Raw genomic sequence first — 11,654 nt, forward strand, 5'->3', positions numbered from 1 at the left:
GATGCCATAGCGCTCTACTGAAGGTGACAACATGAGATTCTATCTTAAAAAAAAAATTATTGATGTGAAGAAAAAAATAGAGAATTATTGATGTAGGTAGATAGACATGTGGGTCTGAAGTTCAGAAGATTGGGATGTGGTGGGAAATGAAGACTAAAATTAGCTTTTAACAGAATGTAGATGTCATAAGGTGACATTTTCAGCAGCTGTTTGAGTGATGACGGAGGTGGAAACCAACCTGGGGGATGAATGGAAGGTAATTAAACGCAGATAGCAAATGCAGATAACTTTGACAGTGTTCAGTTTGATGAGGAAGACAGGGTGATTGATAGACAGGGAAAGGGATTGAGGAAAGGAAGGTGTTTTTGTTGTTTTTTTTTTTAAATGGAAGAAAGTTGATAATGTAAAAGTGATTATGAGATTACTCCAGTGGATTACTCCTTTCCATCCTTCATACATAGGAGAAAAAAGAATGAATAGATCTGTGCAAGATCAATGAGATTCGAAGCTTTTAGTTATGAAGGTGGGCAAGTTTAGTATAACAGAGGCCCAAGGAAAGGAATAGCTCTGTGGCTATAGAGAAAATAGAATGCTAATGCAGTATGATATATAATGCACTTCTGGTGATCTTGGTGCTGTGTTAGCTGTCCCTAGGGAAGTGTGACTGGGGTTGGAATGGAGGCTACATTCCTGTCCAGTCTGCTCTTTAGCCAGCTCAGCTCTTGACTTTATCTCCTTTGGTCACCAGCCCTTTGGCCACAGCAATGCTTCCAATTCCCTTTCTTTGAACTGACATTGGACCCCAGTGGAATGTATCACAGCTTAATTTCATCAACATCTTGTCTAGATTTCTTTTACTTCTTTCTGTGACAGGGATATGCCACATGCCTGGCTGTTTTGTTTTTTTTTTCTATTTTTGTAGAGACAGTCTCATTCTTGCTCAGGCTGGTCTCCCAACTCCTGAGCTCAGTCCTCAGCCTCCCGAGTACTAGGATTACAGGCCAATAGTTATAGTCTTGGCAAGCTGTTTTAGTAACCACCCAAAGCAACCATGTTTTTCTCTAGAAATCTGATCTATTATTTTTATTTCTGAAAATTGAATTTTCTAATACATTTTAGTAAAAAAAAAAATGGTACATTTCAATTTTCAGAATTTGTTAAGCTTATGCCATAGGCCAAGCACATGTACTTCAAATTAAATTAAGTCTTAGAAGCTTGGTGTGCGTAGCTTAGTGAGTAGGGTGCTGGCCACATACATCGAGACTGGCAGGTTCAAGCCCTGCCTGGGCCTCCTAAACCACAATGACAACTGCAATCAAAAATAGCCGGGCGTTGTGGTGGGTATCGGTAATTGAGTTACTTGGGAGGCTGAGACAGGAGAATCACTTAAGCCCAAGAGTTGGAGGTTGCTATTAACTGTGATGCCACATCACTCTACTGGGGGGTGACATAGTGAGACTCCGTCTCAAAAATAAATAAATAACACTTGGGTACCTCAGAAGCCAGGAAAGACCAAAATACCTTACATACACACGTGCGCACACACACACACACAGAGAGAGCTGTCTTTTTCTCTTGATAAGTCAGACTTTTATCTTATTTTATTATAATTTTTTTTTGAGACAGAGCCTCAAGCCGTCACCCTGGGTAGAGTGCTAAGGCATCACAGTTCACATCAACCTCCAACTCCTGGGTTTAAGCGATTCTCTTGCCTCAGCCTCCCAAGTAGCTGGGACTACCAGCACCCACCACAATGCCCGGCTATTTTTTGGTTGTATTTGCCGTTGTTGTTTGGCAGGCCCAGGCTGGATTTGAACCCGCCAGCTCTGGTGTATGTGGCTGGCACCTTAGCCGCTTGAGCTACAGGCGCCGAGCCTAATGCACAGACTTTTAAAATATCTAAATCTTAAGGCCAGGCACGGTGGCTGACGCCTATAGTCCTAGCACTCTAGGAGGCTGAGGCGAGTGGATTGCTTGAACTCAGGAGTTTGAAACTAGCCTGAGCCAGAGCTGAGACCCTGTCTTTAAAAATAGACTTGCAGTGTGTCAACTACATATAGTCCCAGTTACGGGAGAGGCTGAGGCAAGAGGATCATTTGAACCTAAGAGTTTGAGGTTGCTGTGAACTATGATGCCATCCGTTCCACCCAGGGGGACAAAGTGAGACTCTGTCTCAAAAAAATAAATAGGCCAAGCGTGGTGGTGCATGCCTGTAACCCCAGCACTCTGGGAGGCCGAGGCAGGTAGATTGCTAGAGCTCACAAGTACAAGACCAGCCTGAGCAAGAGTGAGACCCCTTCTTCTACAGGTGTTATGACAGGCACCTATAGTCCCAGCTACTTGGGAGGCTGAGGCAAGAGGATTGCTTGAGCCCAGGAGTTTGAGGTTGCTGTGAGCAATGATGCCACAGCACTCTCCTGGGGACAAGAAAGTGAGTGTCTGTCTCCAAATAAATAAATAAATATTTTTATTTTTTTAATTTTTTTTTTTTGGTTTTTGGCCGGGGTTGGGTTTGAACCCACCACATCTGGCATATGGGACCGGCACCCTACTCCTTGAGCCACAGGTGCCGCCCAATAAATAAATATTTTTTAAAAAGTAGAAGTATCGGGCGGCGCCTGTGGCTCAGTGAGTAAGGTGCTGGCCCCATATGCCGAGGGTGGCGGGTTCAAACCCAGCCCCTGCCAAACTGTAACAAAAAAATAGCCGGGCGTTGTGGCGGGCGCCTGTAGTCCCAGCTGCTCAGGAAGCTGAAGCAAGAGAATCGCGTAAGCCCAAGAGTTAGAGGTTGCTGTTAGCTGTGTGACGCCACGGCACTCTACCCGAGGGCGGTACAGTGAGACTCTGTCTCTACAAAAAAAAAAAAAAGTAGAAGTATCGAGATCTCAATTCAACTTTTTTTTTTTGTAAAAAAGAGGGCCAAATTAATCTTTGGTTGAAAATAGAATTAAAGGGGTCTTTTAATTTGTACATTATGCAGCCCAGATGTTCCTTTTCGTTAAGCCCTATTTTTTGGTGCTGCCTCGATAATTAACATGTAGATTATTTTTCCTCCCTAAAGGAGAGTGTTTTACTATGTATCAGGTAGTCTTAACCTGTATTCTGTAGATCTCAGCAGATCTATGGATTGGTGGTCTTATGGGTCCTTGAACCTTCCAGAATTATATGCAAAATTATCTAATGCGTTATATATGGATTCTTATAGTTGAAAGCATTCTTAATTTTTATTAGATGCTTAAAGGATTCTGATTCTGTTACCCCAAAGTGTTAAGAGTTATTAACTATTAACAATCTTCATTTATTAAAGTTTAGTTTATGATTATTTAACATCATTTACCATTTAGATTTTCTCACTGAAGGAAAGGGAAATTGAGGATGTACTACTTCACATTGTACTTCTCTAATTTATTCTTATATTTCTGAAGGAGAAATTTAAATAAATTAGAATTTGTTTTTATGCATAACAGTATTATAACCATGTTGCAGTTTTGTTGTAAATATATTTTTTGTTTGTCTTTAGTGCCAGGACCCTCTGGTGATAATGGCATCAGTGTTACTATGATCTTGATGGCCTGGATGGTTATTGCAGTGATCTTATTCTTACTGAGACCTCCTAATCTAAGAGGATCCAACCTATCTGGAAAGCCAACCAGTGCTAACAATGTAAGTTTTGTTGATAGTAAATCCTTTTTGGGTAGGGGCATGTATTTGGCCTAGGGAGGGAGAGGATTTTGTTTTGACTGAAATATCAAAATTGGCAAAAGGAATGTTAACTCATAGAGTAAGTTCTTCCTCTGTAGTTCTAGTAAATCTTGAGACCCCAAATGACTTAATCTGGTGGAGTTAAATGTAGAAGGAAGAACATACCAGTAGCCAAAAAATAGTTTTTAAATGAATTTCATTCTTTACTCACATGAGAAATATCAAAAGTGATATGTTTCATAATCCATAGCAAAATCGTTGTAATGCCAGTCCTTTACTGCCCAGTCTTATGCACCTCACAGTTGATTGAACCCCATACACTTTTTTGTTTTTGAGACAGAGTCTCACTCAGTCCCCCTGGGTAGAGTCCCATGGCATCATAGCTCACTATACCCTCAAACTCCTGAGCTCAAGCCATTCTCCTCTGTCAGCCTCCCAGGCAGCTGCGACTACAGGTGCCCACCACAATGTCTGGCTAGTGTTTTCCATTTTTAGTAGAGATGGGGTCTCACTCTTGCTCAGACTGGTCTCCCACTCCTGAGCTCAAGCATGCCACATGCCTCGATCTCCCAGAGTGCTAAGATTACAGGTGTGATCCACTGTACCTGGCCAAAGGATTACTTTTAATCCTTTTCAGAACCAGTGTTTATTTTTTTTTTCATTTAATTTGAATACAGCCTTTTTTGAAATGTCTCCATGCATATGTTAATTAGCTTGATTTAGCTATTCTATAGTGTACACATATTTCAAAACAACATGCACATGATAAACTTGCATACAATTTTGTCAAATAAAATAAAAACTTCTGTAAGATGATACAGCATCAAAAGAAGAAGGAAAATGTCCATGATGGATTCCCTTGTTGAACACCAAAGTAACCCACTAATTCTCTTCTCCAGTCTTTACCATATGGAATTCTTAAAATAATTGCTTCCCCCCCTCCAATGTTGTCTTATTAGAAATAAGTTCAGATAGACCAATTTCTTAAATAGGTGAAAGCAAATGTGCACTGTTAATTAGTCAGTGCTTTGGTTTTTTCAGAGGAGGTTATACATAGAACAGCTTGTATACTTTTTTATTTTTGAGAGCCTCAAGCTGTCACCCTGGGTAGAGTGCTGTAGCATCACAGCTCACAGCAACCTCCAACTCCTGGACTTAAGAGATTCTCCTGCCTCCACCTTCCAAGTAGCTGGTACTATAGGTGCCCACCACAACACCCAGCTATTTGGTTTTTGTTTGTTTGTTTGTTTTTTTTTTTTGGTTGCAGCCATCCTTGTTGTTTGGCGGACCAGGGCTGGATTCGAACCCACCAGCTCCCGTGTATGTGGCTGGCTCCTTAGCCACTTGAGCCACAGGCGCCAAGCCACTTTTTTTTTTTAGACAGTCTTATTTTGTCGCCCTCGGTAGAATGCCGTGGCATCATAGCTCAGAGCAACCTCAAACTCTTGGGCTCAAGTGATTTCTCTTGCCTCAGCCTCCTGAGTAGCTGAGCTACAGGCACCCACCCCAACGCCCAGCTATATTGGGTCTCGCTTTTGCTCAGGCTGGTCTCGAACCCTTGAGCTCAGGCAGTCCATCTGCCTCCGCCTCCCAGAGTGCTATGATTATAAGTGTGAGCCACCATGCCTGGTCTTATACTATCTTGACTGTTTGCTCCTTAGTCTTTTTTCTTACTTTCTATGTATGACTTTATTACTTTCATATCAAAGAGCAACTTGCTTAATAACCTAAGGAAATTCAACTTTTAATAACCTGATTCAGCTATTTAATTACCTGATTTAGCTAGGCATGGTGTCACAAGCCTGTGATCCTAGCTACTTGAGAGGCCGAGGCAGGAGGATTGCTTGAGCCCAGGAGTTGGAGGTTACCGTGAGCTATGATCATACCTCTGAGCTCCAGCCTGGGTGAGATAAAATCCTCTTCTCTAAAAATATAATAGTAAGGCTGGGCATGCTGGCTTATGCCTGTGTAATCCTAGCACTTTGGGAGGCTGAGATGGGAGGCCATCTTAAAGCCAGCAGTTTGAGGTTGCAGTGAGGCATGATGACATGTCACTGTAATCTAACTCAGGCATCAACAAAGTGAGATTGTGTCTCAACACCAACCAACCCCCAAACACAACCAGAAGCCATTAAATGTGACAGAAAGTTTATACTCCCTCGAACCTAAATTTATTTGAGGCCAACAGTTTTAGGAACAGTAGTTCCATTGCCCTAGGACTAAGCAAGAAAACATACTGATTCTAATTCCAGGTAGATATATTGATTACCCTCAGCTGGGTTCTCCTTATGTCATGTCTTCATTCCTGAAGATTCCTAAACATTATGATCCTTCCTTTATAATTTAGATGCTCTCTATTGCAAGTGACAAAAGCCAATTCAAACTGGTTTAAAACAAGTAGCTTTAGGGCGGCGCCTGTGGCTCAGTGAGCAGGGCGCCGGCCCCATATGCCGAGGGTGGCGGGTTCAAACCAGGCCCCAGCCAAACTGCAACAAAAAAATAGCCGGGCGTTGTGGCAGGCGCCTGTAGTCCCAGCTACTCGGGAGGCTGAGGCAGGAGAATTGCCTAAGCCTAGGAGTTGAAGGTTGCTGTGAGCTGTGTGACGCCACAGCACTCTACCGAGGGCCATAAAGTGAAACTCTATCTCTACAAAAAAAAACAAAACAAAACAAAAAAAAAACAAGTAGCTTTATTGGTTTACACATCAAAAAGATCCAAAGGTAGGGTCATCCAAAGGTGAACACACTATGGCTCATGCCTGTAATCCCAGCACTCTGGGAGGCCAAAGCAGGTGGATTGCCTGAGCTCAGGAATTTGAGACCAGCCTGAGCAAAGCAAAACCCCATCTCTACTAAAAATAGAAAAATTAGGTGGGCATTGTGGCAAGCGCCTATAGTCCCAGCTATTGGTAGGGAGACAGGGCTGAGGCAAGAGGATGTCTTGAACCTAAGAGTTTGAGGTTGCTGTGAGTTATGACATCATAGCACTCAATCCCAGGGTGACCAAGTAAGACTCTTAATCAAAAGAAAAAAAAAACACAGGTGAACAGTGTTACCATGGACTTCATTTCCTCATACTCTAAGCTTCGTTCCAAAGTGAGCTCCCCTTAGGGTCAGGGGAGGATGGTCATTCTTTAGTAAGAAACAAAAAATCACTAGCTTCACTTTGAATGTCAACTACTTTGCTCAATCAATGCAGCACCAGGGATGAAAATACCTTTATCGGTTTGAAGATCTCTAAAGCTCAGCCAGGCAGCACCTGTGGCTCAGTGAGTAGGGCGCCAGTCCCATACACCAAAGGTGGTGGGTTCAAACCCAGCCCCGGCCAAACTGCAACAAAAAATAGCCAGGTGTTGTGGCGGGCGCCTGTAATCCCAGCTACTCGGGAGGCTGAGGCAAGAGAATTGCCTAAGCCCAAGAGCTGGAGGCTGCTGTGAGCTGTGATGCCACGGCATTCTACTGAGGGTGACAAAGTGAGAGTCTAGTCTCTAAAAAAAAAAAAGAAGAAAAAGAAAAAAAGCTGGAACTGGCAGGGAGAGTCATGCCACCGATACACAAATTCCCTTTCTTTTATCCTACAGAAAAGAATGAGACCAATGAAGATCATGTGTTAATCTAGTATTCCCTTGTGTAGAAGAGATATAAGAGGCCAGGCTCAGTGGCTCTTACCTAGCTCTCTGGGAGGCCAAGGCAGGTGGATTGCTTGAGCTCAGGAGTTGGAGACCAGCCTGAGCAAAAGCGAGACCCCCATCTCTAAAAATAGAAAAACTGAGGCAAGAGGATCTCTTGAGCCTGAGTTGGAGGTTGCTGTGAGCTATGACACCACGGCATTCTTCCCAGGGCAACAGCTTGAGACTCTGTCTCAAAAAAAAAAAGGAAAAGATATAAGAAGGCCAAAGATACAAGAAGTGCCTATAGCTCAGCAGCTAGAGCGCCAGCCACGTACACAGCGGCTGGCGGGTTTGAACCCAGCTGGGGCCTGCCAAACAATGACAACTACAACCAAAAAACAGCTGGGTATTGTGGCGGGCGCCTGTAGTCCCAGCTACTCGGGAGGCTGAGGCAAGAGAATCGCTTAAGCCCAGGAGTTGGAGGTTGCTGTGAGCTGTGTGAGGCCACGGCACTCTACTGAGGGCCATAAAGTGAGACTCTGTCTCTACAAAAAAAAAAAAAAAAAACAAAGTCCAAATAAATGTATAGTTTGGGAGGAGATGGTAGAGGGCATTCCTGCTCAGTTCTTTCTATATGTGTTAGATTGGTTAGATTTAACAAGTCCACTAAATAATTTATTTCTTTCCTATACCAGGGGCAAGACCCACCAGCTCCTCCTGTGGACTAACTTTATGATATTGGAAGTGAAAATAGTTAACACCTTGCAAGACCAAACAAATGAAGATGACCAGAGTACTCTTACCCCCATTAGAACTGTTTTTCCTTTTGCATCTGCAATATGGGATGGTATTGTTTTCATGAGCTTCTAGAAATTTCATTTGCAAGCTTATTTTTGCTTCCTGTGTTATAACCATTCCTATTTACAGTATATTTGAGTAAATGATTATATTAAAAAAAGTTACATGGGGCTTTTTTGGTTGTCCTAAACTTAAACATTCCACTCATTCTGTTTGTAACTGTGATCATAATTTTTTTAATGATTTCTGGCCTGATTGAAGGACATTTGAGAGCTCTGCATTTAAATATTTTAAATAGTTTTGGTAGGTTTTTAAATTGCTTTTTAAAATAAGGTATTTATAAAGTTATTTAGGGTTGTCTAAGATTGTATGAAAAAAAATTAGAACCACACTGTATTTACATTTACTTTGGTAGTTTTATTTGTGGATGGCAGTTTTCTCTAGTTCTTAGGACTGTGGCAGCTCTTAGAATATTTTACAAATTTCAGCTGAAATCTGTATCATCTATTACAACTGGCGCAGGTGGCTAGAATACGAGGAGAGAAAAAAATGAAATGGTTGTTTACTAACTTTTCTACTCCTATTAAAAATGTCTAATGTAATGAAAATTTGAATAAACATGATTGATCAATATGGTAGATGATTTACAGTCCATTATCTGACATTTGTAAGCCACTGTGCACTAGCCTTGCAAGGTTTATCAGAGGAGGAAAAATTAATTCTTCCTGCCTTTGCCCATTGTAATCTGTATAGTAATTATTTAAGCTATAATTTATTTTTAAAATGAGTGCCTCTTGGGAAGCTTCTTTTCTGTTCTAACACTTCCCTGTCTTAAAGGTGTATCAGGGCCTGTTAGGTTACTGACATTTGAATGCCTATTTACTTCATTTTTTTTATTTGAAGAAAAAATTTGAGGCTTTTGTTATGCTTTTGACTTATAGAAATCTTTAATAAATTCTTGGTTTATTCCAAGGAAAAATAAGGAAAATGAGAAGCAATCAAGGATCTTTTTCTCACCCCTTATCTCATTCCTGTTTGGTAATGGGATGGATTGGGGTGGGAAGGAACTTTAATATAAGTGAAATTTTCAAATGTATAAAATAGTAAAAGGTTGCATTGTTTTGCTCATTTTGGAAAAAAGTCAATATAAATAGCATTTAAAAATCTGTGTGACCTGCATGGTTATGGAATTTTCTTCCTAGCAAGTGATTGCAGATGATTTTGGGGAAGTAGAAGATATTTTGCTAGCGATGTAAGGATCTTTTTTCTCTTAGGTCAGGCTAGCTTTTTACTGTATAGATCTGTTAAATTACTTGTATGAATTAAATAAACTTCTTTGTATCATTGTACTGCTTAATAGTCTCTGATACAATTGTGTGACACTCATAGGCTATAATTTCCCTTTATGACTACATTCTAGGCCACAAACATTGTTAAGGCATCATTTCATTATATATACCAATATTGACTGCTTGAATTTCTCCTTAGCTTTGTGCTCAACTTCTTGAATAACATAAACAACTGTTAATTACTTGTGCTAATAGAAGGGTAATATAACACAGGTAAGTTATACCCTGCATAAACAAATATCATAGAGTAAAGGTTTTGGTTTTTTTTTTGCTGTGGCCTACTAGAAGTCTTTCTAGCTCTGTAGTTGGTAAAGTATCTAAAGCAGAAAGCACCAGAACACCATAAAATGGAGCTGACTCCCTATAGCATTTCTTTCTCTGCCCTCGCCTCTTGAACTTTGAAGGGTTGCCCACATATCCTAACAATCTGTTCTCTGAGCTGCTAGGAAGCCAATCCCTGGCAGAGATAACTGATGTAGTCACTGAACCTATAGCCTGCAAATAATTGAGAATGGCTTTGGTAGAACAAGTTGCCAGAACATGGATACAGAATGTTTAGTATTAGACACTTAAAAATCTGGATTCTTATTCCTAGTTCTGTCACATACACTTAATTGACATATGTAAGTGTTTTCATATATGGGCCATTTATTTAGTAACAAATGTTCTTGGTAAAAGATTGAGTCTTGGATTTTTTTGCTTGTAAAATTTCTCTGCATACCTGAGACGGTGTACTGCACATATTCTTGTTAACCTAACTAGTAATTTCTATTTAATTCTTAAAGCTTCTAGGTGTGACCTTTTTTATTGAGTACACTCTTAAATCATTACTTAGCTTATAAATATCCACCTGAACTGTGGCTACAATTTTTAAAAAAGTAGTCTGGAAAAAAGAAAAATAAAGCTTACATTTTCAACACTTTTGGCTCTTAAACATTTCACAAATGCCATAAAGACTTTATTTTGTTTTAGAGTCATTTAATGTTCTTTTATGCAAAATAATGGTGGGGTATTTTGGGTTTGTTTTTTGATTTTGCTTTCCACCTGGAAAGCATTAACATTGGAAGTGTTTAGTAAAAGATTTTATCATGTTATCTGTGTAAGCACTATCCTATAGTCAGTATGTTATATTTTATAACTTGCAGAGATTTTCTGAATTAACTATTGAATACAGCTATTCCGTGGTTACTTTTAGTGTCTTTATGGTATGTGATGTAATAGCGTTTCTGGAATTACTAATATCTTAAGTTTTCAAAGGTATCTTGGAAGTCTATCACTCTAAATGAAAGTCTGTCACTCGAACACATGCTCAATTTGACCAGCTCAGTTTATGACACAAAACAGCAACCTGAAGGAGAAAATGAAGAGAGTTTACCTGTAATGGGTTAAACTTTTGTTGTTGCAATAGTAAGTTTAGTCTTAATAATATTTCACAATGAAAAATCATGTATTTGTTGCCATGTCTGATGATGACTTTGTTAAAACTAAAAGTGGTCATGTGATCTACTAAGTGATAACTGCTGTTTTTTTAAATCATGCCAAATCATGTCTGTGCCATCCAGGGTTTATTGTTAATCATTTACTGAGTACTTGGATTGGGGTAAAGGGCTTGTACTATGCACTTTTTATTAATGAATAAATAGAAAACATTAGTAACACTTCGTTTTATGTTTGGCTTTTGTGGTAAGAGAAGCAAGCATCTTTTACTTAGTAGATATTAACATCCTATATTAAATGTTTCTTTGTAAGATTCCATTCCCCTAACTAAAGACATTCCTAAGAGAAAACTAAAGTTAGAAAAATATGTAATAGCAGCATGGGGCAGTGTTCAGAAATAGAGATTCTAAGAATCTCTAGGAAACTCAATTGCAATTACATTTCTTTTTTTTTTTTTTCTTCCTAGAATACAAGGTCAAATAGACATTTGATTTGAAGGAATAGCCAAAAGGGGTAATTATTTGAACACACACGTCTTATTCAAAAGGAGATAGATGTGTAAATGTATTGAAAACACACAAAAGTGAAAATCTGCTTTTGTTCTGTGACCTGGAATCTGTTCAAACAATAAATATCATTAATACCCACATACATGTACAAATAGTAAAATTGCTCTGGCATGATTCTGATGTCAGTGTCTATGTGACAACTTAAGTGTTACTTAAAATAGCAAAATTTGTGAAATATATAATTCCTTG

General features: G+C 39.7%; 1 protein-coding gene across 1 annotated transcript in view; it reads left to right on the top strand.

Annotated features, from left to right (window-relative positions):
- SMIM14 (small integral membrane protein 14) overlaps positions 1–11,117 on the top strand; it is an 83,875-nt gene extending 72,758 nt beyond the window's left edge. Inside the window, exons 4-5 of the mRNA XM_053578172.1 lie at positions 3,521–3,663; positions 8,008–11,117. Of these exons, the coding sequence (XP_053434147.1) occupies positions 3,521–3,663; positions 8,008–8,040 (176 nt within the window). The 3' untranslated portion in view covers positions 8,041–11,117. The remainder of the gene's footprint in view (positions 1–3,520; positions 3,664–8,007) is intronic.
- Positions 11,118–11,654: the final 537 nt, after the last annotated feature.

The sequence above is a fragment of the Nycticebus coucang genome, chromosome 23 (genome assembly GCF_027406575.1).
Source record: "Nycticebus coucang isolate mNycCou1 chromosome 23, mNycCou1.pri, whole genome shotgun sequence".
Taxonomy (NCBI): domain Eukaryota; kingdom Metazoa; phylum Chordata; class Mammalia; order Primates; family Lorisidae; genus Nycticebus; species Nycticebus coucang.